General features: G+C 41.0%; 1 protein-coding gene across 1 annotated transcript in view; it reads right to left on the bottom strand.

Annotated features, from left to right (window-relative positions):
- Positions 1-16,892, bottom strand: part of RRP15 (ribosomal RNA processing 15 homolog) — a 52,588-nt gene extending 35,696 nt beyond the window's left edge. The window contains exons 1-3 of the mRNA XM_006076184.4: positions 16,674-16,892; positions 4,145-4,419; positions 1,290-1,387 (exon numbers count right to left, since the gene is read on the bottom strand). Coding sequence (XP_006076246.4) covers positions 1,290-1,387; positions 4,145-4,419; positions 16,674-16,881 — 581 coding nt within the window. The 5' untranslated portion in view covers positions 16,882-16,892. The remainder of the gene's footprint in view (positions 1-1,289; positions 1,388-4,144; positions 4,420-16,673) is intronic.
- Between the last annotated feature and the right edge of the window lie 3,750 nt (positions 16,893-20,642).

Raw genomic sequence — 20,642 nt, forward strand, 5'->3', positions numbered from 1 at the left:
CCCCCCAGACAAAGAGCAGGCTTGTTACCGTTCCCCATAAAAGCAATGGATCCCCAGATACAGAGTTCCTCTCCTGTAACACAACCCACTGCACGCACAGGCATCTGTCGAGGGCACCTGCGCTACCCCCGGGGACACAGGGAACCGGTGGGAACGTGAAGCTCTGGCTACGGCTTCAGCCGTGAGTAACAGTCCTTTGTCTCTGACCTACAAGCGTCTTGTCTTCTGCCAGAATCCAAGAAACCTTACCAACCTAGCTTATTTGTTTATAAGTTGGGTAAAATTCCATACACTTCACAGCAGGGCTGGGACCATGGTGCCGAGAGGGAGGTGCCCAGGGTATAAAATGTAAGGGGCACTTACTCTCTGGCACCAATCCTGTACTCTTCTCAGCTCTGCGTGGGTATTAATTCATTTAATTCTCAGAGAAATCCTATAGCGTAGGTATAACGTTCTCGCTTGTTTCCACGGATAAATAAACTGAGACAGAAGGAAATTAAGTAACTGCCCAGGGACACCCAGCTAGTAAGTCAGTGCTGGGATCAGTTAGCAGCCTGGCCCTGCTCTCACTCCCTCAGCCATCCAGCCTCACTGGCTCACCATCCAACACCCAGATGGATTGCTGTAGGCAGCTAGGAAGTTAAAAGGGATTTCACTGAATGTAACTGTTGTATTCTTTAAATGGTAATCCAACTGCTACCTCCTTCATGGAGCCGTCCTCAACTCCATACACAATCTCCCATCAGATGTTCCCAACACGCAGGACACATCTTTACTCCCAAAGAGACTAGAACCCCCACAGATAAGTGGGCAAGGACCATGCAGTAGCCACCAGATTCTATTCATCTCTGGGCACAGATGGCATCAACTAAATGTTGGTGCCAATATTAAAAAAAATGCTGAGTCAAAGGACAGCACGAAGCTGCTATAATGTGTAATTTGTTAGGTCATAAGTATAGTGCAAGATAACAAAAATGATCACCTCGTGCCATAAATTTAGATACGCATCCTAAGAGAAACACAGGTAGAGGTCTGATTATAATGTTCTCGTGACCATAAAACACAAGATGATCTGAAACAGGTTCATACCACATACACACTTAGCCCATTGGACTCTTGCCTCACGAGACCTCCAAAATCTGTGGCTGACTCCAGTATCAGGTAGGCAGGCTGAGATATAAATCACTTGGCTCTGACCAGGCAGAGCTTAAGAACCAAACCTCGTCAGAAATGGATCACTACAAAGCTTTAGCGCACTTAGTTTTTAAAGGGCAAGAACACTGTCTTACCTCGTAGCAATTCTCTGAAGATTTCTTTCCGTTTCTTTGTCTTTGACAACATCTGGCTTTACTCTGCACATCATTTCCCATTCCCGCTTCTTATCAAGCTGTGTTATAAATAGTGTTATGTGAAAGAATATTAGGCATTTTTGAAAGTGCAGCACACTTTGATATGATACTCTGTGAAAGGACAAAGGTAATAAATCATTCAAGCTTTAGTTTGTCATAGGGCCTTTCAGAAACCCACCCTTTCGGGGGTCCGGCTCCGGGAGCCTGCGGTTAGTGCTCGGCGTGTCATGCGAGAGGCACCGAGTGAGCAGCCGGCAGGCTCTCTGACAGCAGGGGCCTGGAGCACCGCCAGCGTGTGGAGCCAGGAGGGCCAGGCTGGGGGTGAGGGAGCCCCGTGCCCAACCTGCGATCGGCAGAAGCCTCAGAGGGCAGCATCAGCAAGACGCCAAACCACCCTCTCCCATAACCACGAGTTTAAGCACGGCTTCTCTTTATTTTTAGAACCTGACTTCCCCAGCGGCCGGAATTATTAAGAACTTGTATCAGCTTTTAAAAGAACAGCATGGTGTCCTATTAGCACTGTAATAGATAGAGCCTATTTAAACAGTGACTGTTCTTCTTTCCTCTTATGGCACATCTGACCACTGTCCTTGCCGTATATGGCTTATCAGTCACAAACTACAGCAAGCTGACTCTCTGCAATAATGCAGACATAGAAATGGATTAGGAAATAAGAATATCCCACAGACAACATCATCTCATTCAAAACTGTTCTCAGGGGACTTCGTGACCTCAGGTCCTTGATTTGATACACTTGCTTCTCCAGGTCCCCTGCTCAGGTCAACATATCACCAAACATCAAATATACTGAATATGATGAACTAATTATCAAGAAGCTGGTAGTAAGCATCAAAATCAGGAAGAACCAGTGGGGAAAAGTCTCCTTTTATCTTTTCCTTTTCTTCATTCATCTGACCTCTCACTTTGTATTAACAAAAACATCTGTTCACGGTAAAACCAAATCTTTGCTCTTGCTATACTCTGAAGCCTTTTTACAGAAACAGATTCTTCCCCAAATTGGATATTTTAACTATAATGAAATTCATTGTCAGATTATACCAGAAATAAAAAAACCTTACTTTTCAGTTTAAAACAGTCAATCCTTAATTATCTCTTGTACGGAGGGGATAACAGGCATGCATGATCCCCAGGTATTTTTTAACTCTGAAATGTATTTCTTTACCTATGATTAGAAACAGGTAGCCAATATTCTGGAAACCAATAATGCTTAACATTAAGAAACAAACACATTTACACAGACTCTACCCAGAAGTATATACTCAAGAGCATTTGTGGCTGCTGTGTCGAATATTCTGGAAACCAACAATACTTAACATTAAGAAACAAACACATTTACACAGACTCTACCCAGAAGTATATACTCAAGAGCATCTGTGGCTGCTGTGTCGAATATTCTGGAAACCAACAATACTTAACATTAAGAAACAAACACATTTACACAGACTCTACCCAGAAGTATATACTCAAGAGCATTTGTGGCTGCTGTGTCGAATATTCTGGAAACCAACAATACTTAACATTAAGAAACAAACACATTTACACAGACTCTACCCAGAAGTATATACTCAAGAGCATCTGTGGCTGCTGTGTCGTGTTCCTGGGATCAACACACGTGCTCTCATGCATTATGTGGACAGCATCAGCTCTAGCACTCAAAGCTTTGGCCTAGAGCAGAGTCAGGAATTTCCTTATGTTGGATTTAAAACGTTGTTATCTTACTAGAACACTGGGACTAGGGGTAATTAAGGATTCTGATATTTTTAAAGCCTCCTCTAGTTTTTGCCAGATTTAAAAAAAAAAAAGGTTCAAATTTTAAGTTGAAAAGCTATCAGTAAGACTTAGAGACAAAGTTGATCTTACATAAAGTACAATGAGAATACTGAATTAGTAATAGAGTACGTTCTGTTTTGAAGGGCAGCACTTGAAAAGTTCCATCTTTATACAGCCTCCAACAGAGGGCACCCAGTATTAGGAACAAAGGAAACATTCATCTTGAAACAAGATAAGGGGATGGTGAACTTAAAAGGAAACAAATGCCAACTGAAACTTAAGTTTTCTCTCCTTTTTATGTATAAAGTATCTCTTGGAAATGAGCACTTCTATATTGTCAGTTTGACCGTAGAAAGTTATTTTTCTTTCATTAAAAAATATCTATTTCAGCAGCCAAATAGTTTAGACATATTATTGTTCTACTGTTCATTTATCTTTGCAATACACAACAGCAAACTTAAAGTCCAACTTCTGGCCTTTCATTAGCAGACAGCACCAGTCTAGCTTCTCCCATCAGTGGTTTAACAAAAGATATAATGAACTCAAGTTTATCCATCAGCAAAATAGTTTGTTTTCAGAACTGCAACCAACCCTGTCAATGACATCATCACAGATTTATATCATAAAATAGATTTTAAGCTAAAAGTAACTAACATGATTCTATTAGTTCAGAGTTAACTTTATTAATAAAGTTAGCATCTGAACAGGTAAGTTGAATAAGATATTCAAACCCAGGAGTCACTGGCACAGGTATAAGTACTTGACTTTTAAAAGGATACATTTCCTTGGAGTTCACCTTTTTATTGTTTTGTTTAGATGAATAAAAAACATGCTCAAGAGAATGATTCAGACTAGGTTTCTGAACACAACCTTGGTTATCCACTCACAGATAAAACACAAGTTACGCACTGGAATGCCAACTGGACAAACACTGAACGGAGCAACGTGGTGCCAACGAGAACTAGCCTGACACCCCAAGGTACAGAACAACTGGCAGGACACACCTGTTTTCTTTTCTCTAGTCTCTCTTGCTTTAACTTCTCTTTGTCCTTTTCCAGCTCTTTGTTTCTGACCAGGATGGCGGGTTTGCTTTCAGGAATCTTCCTGCTCAGGACCCTAGCCATGGCGTCGGCCCAGCCCGCGTTAGCCCCCGCAGTAGCCCCTGCAGCGATGTCACTGTCATCCTCGCGGGGCTCAGCTTCATCTTCGTTGTCAGCTTCTACTGCTTCATCACCAGAGGAAAAGTCATCTTCTTCCAATCCACAGCTTCCTAGAGAACCTAAAGTAGAAACAAACTAAACTTTAATACTGGAGGCAGAGTTTGGCAAGGCCATGGTGAGACCCCACCAGGGGCCTTCCTAAGGCTAACGGCTCTCCATCTGTCTCCATTCTCATTTCCGAGTCCCACAGCTGCCATGATAGTGGAGAATGGCAAGACCCTCCATCCTACCGTCGCCCACCCGCAAAGACCTGGCCCGGCCATGTGGACAGGGGAGGCCGCCACAGCGTCAGCACCCAGGGCCCAGCGAGTGGAAGTCAGCCCACCAGCCTCAGGGCATCCTGTGGTCAGTGGTGACAGATGCTGCCGTTGGGCTGCTGCAGGCTATGCTCAAACCCACAGGCTTTTAATTGTGTTATTAAACTACTTGAAGAGACTAACAAATATTATTTTAAAAACAAGTAACAACAAAAAACTTTAATCTGTCAAGAAAATGGAATAGTGTTTCCACGGCACAGAGAAGTCAGAGTAAGTTCTCTGAGGGCTTTGGCCCAGACGTTTAAAATCCTGAATCCTGGTACAGGAAAATCTAAAGACTTGTTTCCTTTTATAGTATCTGCCTATAACATTAATAAACTGGGTGTTGCAACATTTTTGAAAAAATAATCTAATGAAGTGATATGTGCCCAAAATTTGACTGCACTGCTGGATGGCTGCATGAAAATATCAAGTTTTGAGTGAAGGATACAGATTTGTACACTATAGAGTTGTACCATGCAGAACCACTCAGAACCACCCCAAGCATACACATGGAACTATGTCATCTGCAAGATTCAAATGGCTGAGATCAGAGGAGTGGCCAAAACATGATCCAGTTGGTGGCCTCGCTTGAAAACCAACTTGCTGAGAACCCCTGGGTACTTTAAGTTTTGCAGTCTGTCTCAAATTCTGAAGCTCATTGTAGTTTAACAACAAGAGCACAAAGTGCCAGCGAAATCTGTGTGCAACTATATGATCCAGAGCCTTTTGAAGAGCTTCTGCTTTGCTCTTCAAAAACCTGTGGAACTAAATTAGGAAATACTTCAAAAGTAGTTTTATATTAGCTCATGGCTACAATCAAAGAGAATGGAACTGACTGTACAGTCAGGTCTTCCACTCTGAGTGATCCTCCCTAACCTCTTGACTTGAAGTCATGAATTAAGACAGAATTGCTGAAAAGACTTGACTTAGCTAGTCATCACTACACTTGCTTTTTGGTATTACGTTTGCCTAATATCTTTGTTTTTTTGATTGCTGAGAACTCATGAAACAAAAGGATGGAAAACTAAGTATCTGCAGGATATTAGAAAATGGCAAATAAAAATATATTAAAAAAATCAGTTTATACATATATAAAATGAGTCTCAAGCATAGGAGTAAAAATGAAGTATCTTCAAAAAGTAACAGAACAATACATTTAAACACAGAGAGCAAAATAATACTTTACAAAAGCATGATCTTACATAAAGTATGTTAATGGTATCAAAAAAATTAAAGGAAATGATAAAGAAACAAGAATCATTAATAATTCTACTGCCCTAATGTGTTGTGTATTTCTTAATAAAGAAAAAAAAATTTGAAAGAGAACTTAATTTGACACATAATTTGAAGCCTCCACTGTATCCTGTATGCCTGGCAAATTTAAGAAATCTGAGAACGTGACAAGGATGTGACATGCAGATTTGGGTGACATAAAAATGCTCACTGCCTGCAATGGAAGAAAAAGTACACAAAGTTCGCCAAACAAAAGCTGAAAGCACTACCATTCAATGAAAATCTGTGTGTCTACTATACACCAGATTCCAGAGCCCAGAAGGATCTCCTAGGACCAGCGTTCCCTGGAAAGTACATTGAGAAACAGTCTGGAGAACGTAGTTAAGTGAAAAACATGTATGTTAATACAGAATATGTTTATTCCTCCGAGTCAGCAGCACTGGACAGGTACTAACAACAAAATAAACAATTCTTTGAAAAGTACTTCTTCTAGGTACGCATTCATCTAAATGTAAGGAGGCACAATGGTTTGCGTCAATGAAGAATTTCTGAGTGATGAGAAGCAGAGGTCTTTACTAGTTTCTGGTAAAAAATGTCAAACTCCAACACTGACACCTAGCGTTTTGTCCTGATGAAGTCACACACGAACTGCAGTGAATCTCACATACTCACCCACACTGTGAAGGCAGCCAAAGACTTTCTGGGTGCATAAGCCACTGCAGTTCTCCATTTCTAAACCCGGGCTATTTTTCTTTGCTGTGTTTCTTACCTAGCTTGACTACCACAACGTGCATGCTACGGACACAATAAATTCATGAAGTTTTATAACACCATTTCATACAACCTGCACTTACTCCACCAATTAAAAAAAAAAAAAATCCAGAAGAATTTGCTGCAGTCATGGCTTTTTATTATATTTTTAAGAGGCCCTAACTCAGAAGTTTTCAGTCATGCATTCATAGCCAATGGAAATGACGGTATGTTCTAGAAATAAATTTAAATATGTCAATGTTATGAGGTCAGCTAGCATATTACAAAACAAAGTTTTCTTCTTGAATACCAAAGCGAATCACTACACAAGTCAGAAAATAGAACTTGCCCTTAAAAATTTACTGTGGCCAATGAAGATGAGATTTTTTTGAATTTACCACAAACTGATACTCAACAGAAGTGGATGTAACCCAGGGATCTAAGGGCCCCAGATAAGTAAAAAATTCCTTTGAAGTCCTGTGTGTTATTTTAAACATTAACTCTAATTTTGCATTCTATTTCAAAAACCTGGAAATTAAGGAAGGGTGATAAAGAATGCTTACTGGAAGTAATAACCAATGGTTCCAACAGAACTTTCTGTGCTTATGGAAATGTTCTCTTATCAGAGCTGCCCACCAACCACAAGAGCCCAGTGGGTCCTTCACATGAGGCTAGTACAATGAAGTCACTGAGTTTTTTTTTAACTTGACAAAGTTTTAATTCCTTCAGCATGACTAGTGGCCACCACACTGCGCAGGGCAAGGTTAGACTTCTGAGCTAACCAGGTAGGCAGAGGCATCTCTCCGTCTCTTGCTGCACTTTCCCCAAACTTCCACCAGCCTTTCAAACTTGCCATCTGTCTCTCATCCCAGATACGGTGAACTGCTGGCAGAAAAGTGAGTTATTTTCCTTAGCTTTTGGAACTGGGATAAAGTTTTTCAAAAAACTCACAGTCCTTCAATATTTACCAAGTACTCGTGAATGAAGATGAAGGAAGGAGAAAATGAAAAATCTAGATTTTCCCCTTGAAGAAGTAAAATATTTAGTAGGATACATAAATCAGTTAACACCAACAGAAAATTTTGGTTTAAAAATTGTAAGCGTTCTTCTAATAGAAAAATAACGAAGAAAAAGATTTAGGGGTATCTTTTACAAAGATGATTTCAAGTTATTTCTTAAAGGTAAAGTAAGAGCTGGAATGACAAGAAGAGGAAAAAGCCAAAGAAGTAAGATTCTACAATAAGGCCAACCAAAAGAGGCATGGGCAAGATCACTGAATTGAGAACTGAAACTTTCTAGATTTGAGTCAATGCTCTGTATTAAAGTTAAAATTACTATTGTAATCATCACTACGACACTCCAGGCAGAAGAAACCAGCATGTCCAAAATGCTTGGGGATGTTGAAGGTAAGCGAAGTGAAGTCGCTCAGTCGTGTCCAACTCTTTTCGACCCCATGGACTGTAGCCTACCAGGCTCCTCTGTCCATGGGATTTTCCAGGCAATAGTACTAGAGTGGATTGCCATTTCCGTCTCCAGGGGATCTTCCCAACCCAGGGATCGAACCCGGGTCTCCCACATTGTAGACAGACGCTTTACCGTCTGAGCCACCAGACATATCTATAAAATATAAAGAAGTTCACATAGGCTGAAACTGGATTTGTGGGGATTGAACAATAAGAACTGGGTGTGAAAAGCTGGTTAGTTTATATAAATAAGCTAATCTGATTTATCATCCAAGAAAAAATACATACATCAAGCCCCAGGTTCTGCACGATAGGTGTGTACTTCCAGTAAGTGGCCACACTGCTACTGCTATTTTCACCTCCCACTTACCTCAGATCCCTCCTTTTAAGTAAGTTTCTCTACTGAATTAAGAAGGCTGTTCTTTTAAAATACAATTATCATCTGGGAGCACTAAGGATATTGCTTAACCTTGATCTTCAGTTCAGTTCAGTTCAGTCGCTCAGTCGTGTCTGACTCTTTGCGACCCCATGAATTGCAGCATGCCAGGCCTCCCTGTCCATCACCAACTCCCAGAGTTCATTCAAACTCATGTCCATCAAGTCGGTGATGCCATCTAGCCATCTCATCCTCTGTCATCCCCTTCTCCTCCTGCCCCCAATCCCTCCCAGCATCAGGGTCTTTTCCAGTGAGTCAACTCTTCGCATGAGGTGGCTAAAGTACTGGAGTTTCAGCTTTAGCATCATTACTTCCAAAGAAAGCCCAGGGTTGATCTCCTTCAGAATGGACTGGTTGGATCTCCTTGCAGTCCAAGGGACTCTCAAAAGTCTTCTCCAACACCACAGTTCAAAAGCATCAATTCTTCAGTGCTCAGCTTTCTTCACCATCCAACTCTCACATCCATACATGACCACAGGAAAAACCATAGCCTTGACTAGACAGACCTTTGTTGGCAAAGAAATGTCTCTGCTTTTGAATATGCTATCTAGGTTGGTCACTTTCCTTCCAAGGAGTAAGCATCTTTTAATTTCATGGCTGCAATCACCATCTGCAGTGATTTTGGAGCCCCAAAAAATAAAGTCTGACACTGTTTCCCCATTTATTTCACACCTTTAGAGTTTACTGTAAATCAAACAGAACTTATAAAAACTTGAGATCAATTAGTAGTGGTTAAAGAGTAAAGACACAGAACTCAGGCTGCTTGATTCAGTCTTAACTCCAGACACAAACCTACGTGACTTTTCTGAAGGTTTTTACCTTCTCAACCTTAGTTTCCTTGTCTGTAAAAAATGACAATAAAACAGTACCTACTTCATGAGGTTTTATGATAATTAACTCAGTTTCTTAAAAGAGTGCCTAGCCTGTAAGAAATGTTGACATGTCAATTACACCCCTCCCCGGCCCCCACCCCCATACCCCTCAAGACACACATAATGTGGCTGCAGAGAAGACAGGAACAAAGAACAAACAGCTCTGGTGGCTGGAATCTAGAGGACATGTGAGGTGCTGAATGGGAAGCTTTAGATGACCTGTTACAGCACAGGGGTTAAGCACTAAGAATATAAAATAAGCAGATGTGGAGCTATGCCCCACTTCCATTACTTCCTACAAGCATAATCTTGGGCAAGTTACCTAACCCCTCTGTGTCTCAGTAAACTGGGAACAAAAACAGTATCTACCTCACTAGGTTGTTATGATTAAAGGAGATAAAACAGGAAAAGCACTTAGCACAGCTCTGGCACACAGAAGGCATTAAATAGATGACAATAATCAGAAGACAAACAAGGAGACTAAGAACCTGGGAGCCAGAGCAGGGAGGCATCCCAAAAGTCCTAAAAAGGACTGACAAAAGACAGGGCGAGGGGGAATAAATTCTCCTTCCACTATAATTCCACCCAGTCTTGGCTCTCCTCTAACCCATACGCCAGGGGTTCATGGTGAGCAAGACACCTTTGATTCTGTTCCAGAAGCGGTCGATATCTCTGTCCTACAGCTTCCCAAGCACTCTAAAACAATGATGAATATTAACTAGCCAACAAGTGTTTAGGGCTAAGTACTATTTAAAGTGCTTTTTATGCATTATCACTTAATCCTCACAATACTCTCTGAGATGCTATTATTATTCTATTTACAAGGAGAATGCTTCTGAAGCTTAGAAAGGTTTTAAAAATGTCCAGAGTCACAAAGTGAACAGGTGGGGTGACAGGGTGCTGATTTCTAAGGCACTACAAAGCTCTGAATCCACGATTCAACTCAGACTAAGGTAACTGAACTAATGCAAAGAGTAGCCACAATACATTGGGTTGGCCAAAAAGTTCATTTGGGTTTATCCTACCAAAAACCTGAACAAACTTTCTGGCCAACTCAATAGCTTAATAAAGCTTGAATTAAAGAGGAATTTCTCTCTAAGCCATAGCTAACCAGAACGGCCAGTGCTCACATCCCATTCTCATTTCGCCCCTAGTCATACAGAGCTCTAGGAAACCACTGCTCCCTAGTCCAGTTATTAAAACATCTGTTCTATCTCGCCATGTGCTCTTTCCTGCCCTTCACTACTTAATTTAGAATATTCAAAATTGATACTTGAAAACTTTTTTAAAAAGCATTTACCTCTAAAAAAAAAAAATGAAGTTACTCAGGTTTCCATAATAATACCCAAAACTAAAATGCAAGTTTCACCATGGGACTAACTGTCGGATGTGATTACTATGTGCTATCTGGGCAAGCCAGACAGAGCCTGGAAGTGGTCTGTTTCCTGAGCCTGTTCTATAAATTGCTAAACTACTCAAGTAGGACTATAATATACTTCATTTCTTAGGCATGTTCCTTTGCTATTTTAAGTAACTTAAATGATGCAGGAGGCTGTAAGTTACAGTTTGATGAAAAGTTTATTTATCTGCTAGGTTATTACATCTTAAATACTGCTTTGTAGTTTATCAAAAAAGGAAGGGATTCCTCCTAGGACCTTCTAAACTGGATTGTTATCAAGTCTTGTTTTAAAAGTATATGGCCTTTATTCATATATGTGACCAGAATAATTCAGAAAAAATGAAATTAGCATTACTCCCTCCTAGTTTATAGACATATGGGCACATGCTATGAGGGAGCAGTCAATCACTTGATGGCACGGGACCAAGACTTTTTTTACATGGGTTGATTTACCGACTACAGAGCTTTTTTTTTTTTTTTTTTAATAAAGATTACAATCTTAAGCAAGTAGCCAGTGCATATAAACCTCCAACAGTGCATAAATTCTGTAGGTCTGAGTAATTCAGTAACTCAGAGGTAGAGGTTATCATTATTGTTGTTTAGTCACTAAGTTACGTTTTGCAAGCTTGTGAACTGTAGCCCACCGGGCTCCTATGTCCATAGGATTTCCCAGGCAAGAACACTGGAACAGGTTGCCATTACTGCTCTTTATAATACTTGGTATCATCACCACTGTTTTCATTTTTTCCACCTGAATTGATCTACTGAATGGGAAGGCTGTGTTTTTTATTTAGACTACAAACATAAGAGCCAAGCATACACGGTATCTAAACCACCAACAAGGTATTAATTCAGTAAATCTGAGTAGTTCCAGGTCAACTCACGTAGGGGTGTCATCCTCTCCTTTATAACGCTTGGCATTTATGTATTACTCGAATGCTGACCACAGCATCTTACCTTACACATATCTCTGATTTGGGATCATTCGCAATTTGACTGTGACCAAAGTTCAAACCCTACTGAAGAGTAAGTACTACAATTTACCAAAACTTACAGTCTGAATCATTTTGCTATCATTCAAGTTTATATCACATATAACTTCTGCTAATCTGTAACCTCAGTGATATCTGGTACATGAGAAGAGAGTGTAAAAATCACATTAAGAGAAGTTTCCAATTTTATAATAAATGGATATCGAGTACTACATCACATATCAGGATTCATGCCAAGTTCTGAAATACAGCTTTTACCAAAGCTTTAAGGTAATGGAACTAGGAAACTTCTGCAAAGTCTGACAAACAATATCCAAGAGTTTTACACTCATGAAAGCACAATTTTCTACCTTTCTTACACAACAAGTCAAAAGAAATTAAAGCCAGAAGATAAAAAATAAAAGTGCAAACAACACATGGGCTATAGTTGTGTGTTTTTCTAGGAAATGTAAGTAGCATCTCACTGAAGGAAGCTGCTTTCAAATGTTGATATAAGGCACATCCTTATCAATTTTTTTGAACCAATTAAAATTCAAATATAAGTCTCTAACTCAACTTCCTGATAAAATGAGCTGGTACACTTCAATAACAAGCCTGTAATGTGCATGCTGATTCCTCATGTGTCTGAAGTCCACTTCAACTGCCTGCCTTTAAAGTCTCTCAGAATCCAGTCTCTGTGAACTTTTTATAACAATATAGTTCTGCCAAGGCCACACACACAGAAATATCTGAACTAGAAAAGCTATTTCTGGGGACTTTCCTGGCGGTCCAGTGGTTAAGAATCTGCTTTCCAATGCAGGGGACACAGGTTCAATCCCCGGCAGGGAGCTAAGATCCTGTATATTGTGGGGCAGCTAAACCCGCTTGCTGCAATTAGTACTTTAAGCAGCCAAATAAATAAATAAAAATAAATTTAAAAAAAAGAGAAAGCTGTTTTTATGTATCACCTTTCCAGAAATACCTGATTTCACAGGAGGGGAAAAAAAAAATCCATTTCTTATATTAAATAGAAAATTCTGAGTTAAACCAAAGGAAAACATCTCCATCCAAAGGGCCTGCTGCTGCTGCTGCTGCTAAGTAGCTTCAGTCGTGTCCAACTCTGTGCAACCCCACAGACGGCAGCCCACCAGGCTCCCCCATCCATGGGAGTTTCCAGGCAAAAGAGTACTGGAGTGGGTTGCCATTGCCTTCTCTGAAAGGACCTACATTACCGAATTTATTAAATAAAAGGCATTTTATTATTTGTCTTTATTGAAGAGACACATTCTAAATCCTGAAAGAAAAGGCAGAGGGAGACAACTAAATAGAAATCTAGAGAAGCTGGTCAAGAGAAAGTGAAGGGAAAAAAAGAGTAGCTAGTGGGCCAGCACAAGCATGGCGAGGAGGGCAGAGAGTAACTGTGTTCAAGAGATGAGGAGTTCAGACACCGTGTCACCAGCAAGCCAGGGGGCAGCAAGATGTGTGCCCGGAGTAGTAAACAGTGTCAGGCCACATGCAGATCACCAGGGCACAGTGACACAGGCCATCCTCCTCATTCACTGGGTTCTGTTTTGAAGATGAAATCATGAATTCAGCCTGGCAAATATTAAGTGCACACTATCCACAGAACAACTAGCCAGAGACAATCCATGGTTGTCAAAATCACTATCCCTAAAACATAAATAGAACCACTATTTATGCCTAATTTTACCACGAAAACATGATTGAATGGTTAATTACGGAGTAAGAAAGACAGAATTGAGTTAACACCTGGCATCTATGGACTGAACAGTTTTCCACTGAGAGGCTTTCTACTATAATGGAAAACAGTATCTCCAAGCCTCTGTTTCCTCATCTGTAAAACAGAAAGGCCAACAGCTCCCTTGTAGGGTTACCTGAGGAAATTCTAACCTCTTTTCCGGAGAAAGCTCCACCGCTGTTATCAAAGGCTGGAAGGCTTATTGGGTGGCCGAGAGATGGGACTAGCAGTTTTGTTAGATCAGAAAAGATGTCACAATCATGACTCCAAATATTTATAAGTAGGCTGTTGTTGTTTAGTCGCTAAATAGTGCCTGACTCTTTGCGAAACTACGGACTGTAGCTCACCAGGCTCCTCTGCCCATGGGATTTCCCAAGCAAGAATACTGGAGTAGGTTGTCGTTTTCTTCTCCAGGGGATCTTCCCAACCCAGGGATCCAACCCTCATCTCCTGCACTGGCAGGCGGATTCTTTACCATTGAGCCGCAATGGTATGGTATTTATTTTATGGTTGCCATGTGCCAACCATTAAATTAAATGCTTTACATACATGAGCCCATTGAATCTTCACAACAATCCTGAGGAGACACTATTACCACATCCATTTTATGGATGAGGGAACTGAGGCAAGTTCCCTCCTAAGAAGCCCAAAATCCCTCTGAAAGGCAGTACAAACACAGATGCCTCTTATACAACTGAGAAAAGAGTGATCCTTTATTTCTGGAGATAATACACAGATTTTAGGAGAAAAGAAAGGATGGAAGAAGAGAGGAAGGAAGACTACAGTTATAAATGGCAGAAAGAGTGCTATAAAATCTGACCACAAAAACACCCCTCAGTGATCAAACCTTAGAGAGTGGAACAAAAACCTGTCTCAATACCATGGTCTGCTCATAACCAATTCTTGCTTTAGATTCTGTGGCCCTGCTCTTTTACTTTCCAGAAAGTTTTGTTTTGTTTGATCATTTCTGTCCTCCTGGTTCCTCAACCTTATCAGGGAACTGTAGTGTTGGAGAAGACTCTTGAGAGTCCCTTGGACTGCAAGGAGATCCAACCAGTCCATTCTGAAGGAGATCAGTCCCGGGATTTCTTTGGAAGGAATGACGCTAAAGCTGAAACTCCAGTACTTTGGCCACCTCATGCGAAGAGTTGACTCACTGGAAAAGACCCTGATGCTGGGAGGGATTGGGGGCAGGAGGAGAAGGGGACGACAGAGGATGAGATGGCTGGATGGCATCACTGATTCGATGGACGTGAGTCTGAGTGAACTCCGGGAGTTGGTGATGGACAGGGAGGCCTGCCGTGCTGCGATTCATGGGGTTGCAAAGAGTAGGACATGACTGAGCGACTGATCTGATCTGATCTGATCTGAGGGGTCAGAGAAAAAGCTACAGAGCAAGCTCCAGTGCTGGTTTTGTCCTCTATCAACTTATCAGCTTATGCACTGCGAGAGCAAGATATAAACTCTCTACATCTCAGTTTCTTACAAGTAAAATGAGGATAATATTAACAATAACCCTGTCTTACAGGAGTGTTATGATAATTACAGTGACACAGTACCTAAACTATTATTATTACTACCTAATTCCTCTAACAGGAATATACCCAAAATTTATGGTGCTACAAATTTATTTGGAAGTTGGTTGTCTAGAAAATTGAATGCTTTCCTTCTGAAAAACATTTCAAGTGGGGACCCCCTCTCTGTCTTCACTGTACTTTCCTAGTGAAATCCCTAATGGAGCTTTGCAACTCTGCCTAACTGTTCTGGCACTCTATGGCAGTCACCATACAGTTAGCAGTGATACTTATAAATAAGTGGCATTCTCTTGCTTAAAATGTCTCAAGAGCTCCATATTGCCTACTAATAGAGAATCCAATCTTCTTCATATGGCACACAGGGCCCTCTACAATCTGGCTTTATCATGTTCCTAGTTTCAGTAACACCTCTGAATAGCTAGAGCCACAGCCAATAATTCATTTCAACCTAACTAGCCATGTGTTTCAGGAGACTACATGCCACTGTGTGTGTGCTTTCCCTGTGTCTGAGAAAACTGCGCTCTCCACCCCCAGACTTAGAAAACTAAGGCCCTGATGAAATGATTCCTTATTTATTTATTCAGCAAGAAAACTTACTTAGTACCAAAATGTATAAGGGAGGCCCCATGAGAATAAAGATAAAGAAGACATGTTCCAGCACTTGAACGACTTGTATCCATAAGAAGAAAGACACGTTAAAATAAAAATAATCATACAGTATGAAGTTTATGTATAAGACAGAAGGAAGCAATGCCTCGACTGGGTTCTACAGGATATGGATTTCTCTGTCTCCATCCTTATTGTTAACTGGACCAGGATCATGAGAACTACCTTTGTAACCACCTCTCAATATATTAAGGAGCAATCTTTGAGCAGGAGAAGATCAGGGGTCGTCTGCGCTCCCGTGTAACCTGAGAAGCCAGTGCCAAGAACGATGGGAAAGAGTGGCAGCAAGGGCATACCATAGTTGAAAGCCTCAAAATACATTTCCTTCCTTTCAGTATAAACGTCTCTGAAAAACATCTTTATCAACCGCTACTTTTATTTATTCTACTTTAACCACCTACGGTTTCCTCACTAGTATCTCATCCCTAATTCCCCAACACACGCACGCACCTACTACACAAGAAAATTCAAGTATACCGGCCGTCTTCGTCTCTCCGCCTTTCCATCCTTGCTTCTTATAAGCCTCTCTCGGACTTTCCCTCCTTGCTCCCTAGGAGACCCAACTCATTCTTGTAATTTTAAATATCGCCCTTCCTTTCGCCCCTTGCTACCGTAAGCCTCTTTTTTTTTTTTTTTTCTTGCTGCTGCTATAAAAAAAGCAACGGACTCATCTTGCTTACAAGAAGTTAATTACAGTGACAATGAAAATGTCTAATAAACTAACTTGGAGGCTTTCACACGTGACAGAGACCTTCCTTCCCCTCAACACCACTTTCTCAAACCTTCTCACACGGAGCCAAACTCGCCCCTTCGCCGTCCTGGGGAGATGAAATTCGGGCTGCCAGCGGGAAATTCACTCGCACCCCCTGCTCCCGCAAACTCAGCCCGGCCTTTTCTCCGAGCAGCCAAAGCTCAGCCCAAGTAGGTTACCTTCATTATCGGAAGCGTCTTTGTCCTTATCTTCCAGCTCCGATGCTACAGACGCGACTACCATTTTCATCCTCTTCTTCTTCCTTAGTGAATTTTTCAGCTTTTTCCCCGCACTCACACGTGAGTCTCCAACGGCCGCTGCCATGATTCCTAGCCGGAAGCGTTCAGTTACATTTGCGTCCGGCAGTAACACAGGGAACTTCGGCATCTAGTTCTGACGAAACAAGGTTCCAGTAAAGCAAAGTTCCGGTTAAACAAGGTTCCGGGGCGGGGCCATCTAGCGGGAGTTCTCTGGCTGGAGCTTCAGAATTCGGGGGAAGAGGACTTGTTGGTTGTCTTCCCGAGCTACCGGCTGCAGTAAAAAATAATAATAATGAAAAAAAAAAAAAAAAATCAGTGAGTGTACGTTCTCCTCCGAGTCTGCCAGCTCGCCCTGGTCCTGGCCCGCCGCCCCACTCTGACCCCAACCCGACCCTGCTGCTGCTGCTGCTGCTAAGTCGCGTCAGTCGTGTCCGACTCTGTGCGACCCCATAGATGGCAGGCCAGCAGGCTCCACCGTCCATGAGATTTTCCAGGCAATAGTACTGGCGTGGGCTGCCATTGCCTTCTCCGGATTAACCCCTGAGTGGCTTCCAATTGCACACCAACAAGAATCTGGATTTCTTCCCCGGGGTCCTGGGTGTGAAGCACTCCAGCCCCATCCTCCTGCCTCGGACCTAGCTCCGCCCGATAGGCTTGCGGCGCCCGCCCGCGCGGTGTAGACCGAGGCTGGAACAGCTCTGCCCTTGGCAAGATGCCCCTGCCTCCCTCCCGAGGCCGGCTTCTCCCTGAGGTCAGCCTTTGTCACCTGTTTTCCCAGCCCCGCTTTCCCCAAAGCTGCTACCACAATCCGCCGCTATTCCTTTTCCCTGACTTGCCGGCTCCTTCTCAGTAAGGACCACATTTCATTCACCATCCTGCCCCCAAGCCAGCAACGGGACCTGGCCCAAGGTAGGAACTCAGACATACATTATTAGAAGTGATAAATGAATGAACGAAAAATACCATTTACAAAGTTAATAAGTCGAAAGGATAATGTAGCATATTCTTACATCGTGTTCCATAGGCCGGGCATAGTCTAAAGGCTTTCTGTAAGCTTAGCATTTTATTGGAAGAGCATTTCTTGTTTTTTTTTTAATCCCCAAAATTTCTAAAGGGGGTGGGAGCACACTTTTTCTTTGGGTGCTTTATCTCTCTACTTCTTTTAACTGCTATTACTATATTCTTTAGAGTTCTCTTCACTTATTAGCACAGTCCCTTGCTATTAGGATCCTCTGTGGAATCACGGGATCTTCCCAACTCAGGGATTGAACCCAGGTCTCCTACATTGCAGGCGGATTCTTTACTGTCTGAGCCGCGGGGCTCAAACTTATATTAAAATTTATAATCAAATTCCTAAGTGGTATCCATCTCCTGATTGGCCTTGACTGATACAAAGTTAGAATGGGTGTTGTGATGGAAATATTATCAGTACCCAACTACTGTCCCTGCCAGCCTACAGCACTGTTAAATGTTCCACTAAAGGTTATTCATTTTTGGAATAGTGGGAGGTATTAAGGGGGCTTCCCAGGTGGCAGTGATAAAGCATCTGCCTTCCAATGCAGGAGATGCAAGAGACTCCAGTTGGATCCTTGGATCAGGAAGATTCCCTGGAGTAGAAAATGGGAACCCACTCCCGTATTCTTGCCAGGGGAAATCCCATAAACAGAGGATCCTGGTGGAGATACAGTCCTTGGGGTTGCAAAAGAGTCCTCTGACAGGACTGACTAACACTTTCACACCATGTTCATGGATCAGAAGATGCAACATTATTATCACTTCTTCCCAAAGTAGTCAATACATTCACTGAAATCTCAGTCAAAATTCCAACAGACTTTTTGTGGAAATTGACAAACTGATTATAAAATCCTTATGAAAATTCAAAAAATCTAGAACAAAAAAAAAATGAAAAAGAAGAACAAAGTTCAAGAGTTAGCACTATATAATTTCAAACCATTATAAAACTACAGCTACCAATACAGTGTAGTATTACCATCAAGTAGACAAACAGATCAACAGAACAAAATAGAAAGTCAGAAAATAAATAAATACATATATATATATGGAAAATTGATTTTTGACAAAAGTGCAAAGTCACATCAACAGAGAAAGGACAGTATCTCCCACCAGTGTTGTCGGAACAATTGGATATCCAGATGAGAAAAGATGCACTTCAATTCATACCTTGTACAACACATAAAAAATTGATTCAAAATGGAGTAGGCCTACCTAAACATACAACTATAAATTTTTAAAAAGAAACCAGAGGAGAAATCCATTGTGCCCTTGAGTTAGGCAAAATTTTCTATAAGAAACCATAAGAGAAAACCATTGTGTCCTTGAGTTAGGCAAAGTCTTTGGTACAGCACCAAAAACATGATCCACAAGGGAACAAATTAAAAAATTAGACCTTATCAAAGTTAAAAACCTGCTCTTTGAAAGACACTCGAGAATGAAAAGAAAAGTCACATCAAAATAAAGCAGGAGTAGCTGTATTAATTTCACACCAGCAGAATTCAAAGCAAGAAAAGTTATCAAGGATAAAGAAGGGCATTATATAATCACAAAAGGATAATTCTCTAAGAAGACATAACAACTATTAAGTGTATTTACCTAACACCTGTTGTCAAACTATGTAAGACAAAAGCTGTTAGAATTGCAAAGAGAAGTGGATGAATTCACCAATCATAGCTGGAGATGTCAACACACCTCCATCAGAAATGGAGAGATTCAGGAGGCAGATAATCAGGAAGAACACAGTTGAATTCAGAACACCATCAACCAAAAGGATATAGTTGCTATATATAGACTCCATCCAACAATAGCAGAATTCTTCTCAAGATCACATGGAACATTCACCATGATAGACCACATTCTCAGCCATAATACACAACTTAATAAATTAGCACTGTACCCTGCCAGGCTCCTCTGTCCATAGGGATTCTCCAGGCAAGAATACGGAATGGATTGCTGTACCCTCCTCCAGGGGATCTTTCCAATCCAAGGATCGAACCCAGGTCTCCCACATTGCAGGCGGATTTTTTACTGTCTGAGCCACCAGGGAAGCCCTAATAGACTTAAAGAAATAGAAATAATACCATGTCTGTTCCTGGATCACAAAGGAATTAAACTAGAAATCAATGGCAGAAAGATAAATGAAAAATCCAAAAACATGTAAAGATTAAACAGCAAGCTTCTAAATAACATATGAACTAAAGAAAAAAATCTTGAGAGAAAAATTAAAATATTTTGAGCTAAATGAAAAACAACTTATCAAAATTTGTGGGATACAGAAAAAAGTAGTGCTTAGAAGAAAATTTATAGCATCAAATGCATACGTTTATAAGCATATAAAAGAAGAAAGCTCTAAAATCAATCATCTAAGTTTCCACCTTAGGAAACTAGAAAGAGAAAAGCAAATTAAATCAAAATAGAAGAAAAGAAATAATAAGCATTACAGCAGGAATCAATAAAATTGAAACAAGCATCTCAAACAAGAAAACTGATGAAACCAAAAGCTGCTTCTTTGGATAAGTCTCTAGCCAGGCTAAGAAAAAAATAAGTTCAACAATTACTAATATTAGAAACAAAAGAGAGGACATCACTAGATACTATGAATGTAAAAAAGATGATGAAAGAATACAGTGAACAACTATATGCCCACAAATTTGATGACCTAGATTAAATGGACCAATTTCTTAAAAAGTGTTTTCTCCAGATTCACACAAGACTAGACAGTCCAAATAGGCCTCTCTCTATTAAATAAATGGAGTGAATACCCGACCTGTCTCTTGAGAAACCTGTATGCAGGTCAGGAAGCAACAGTTAGAACTGGACATGGAACAGCACACTGGTTCCAAATAGGAAAAGGAGTACATCAAGGCTGTATAT

This window comes from Bubalus bubalis, chromosome 5 (assembly GCF_019923935.1).
Source record: "Bubalus bubalis isolate 160015118507 breed Murrah chromosome 5, NDDB_SH_1, whole genome shotgun sequence".
Classification (NCBI taxonomy): Eukaryota; Metazoa; Chordata; class Mammalia; order Artiodactyla; family Bovidae; genus Bubalus; species Bubalus bubalis.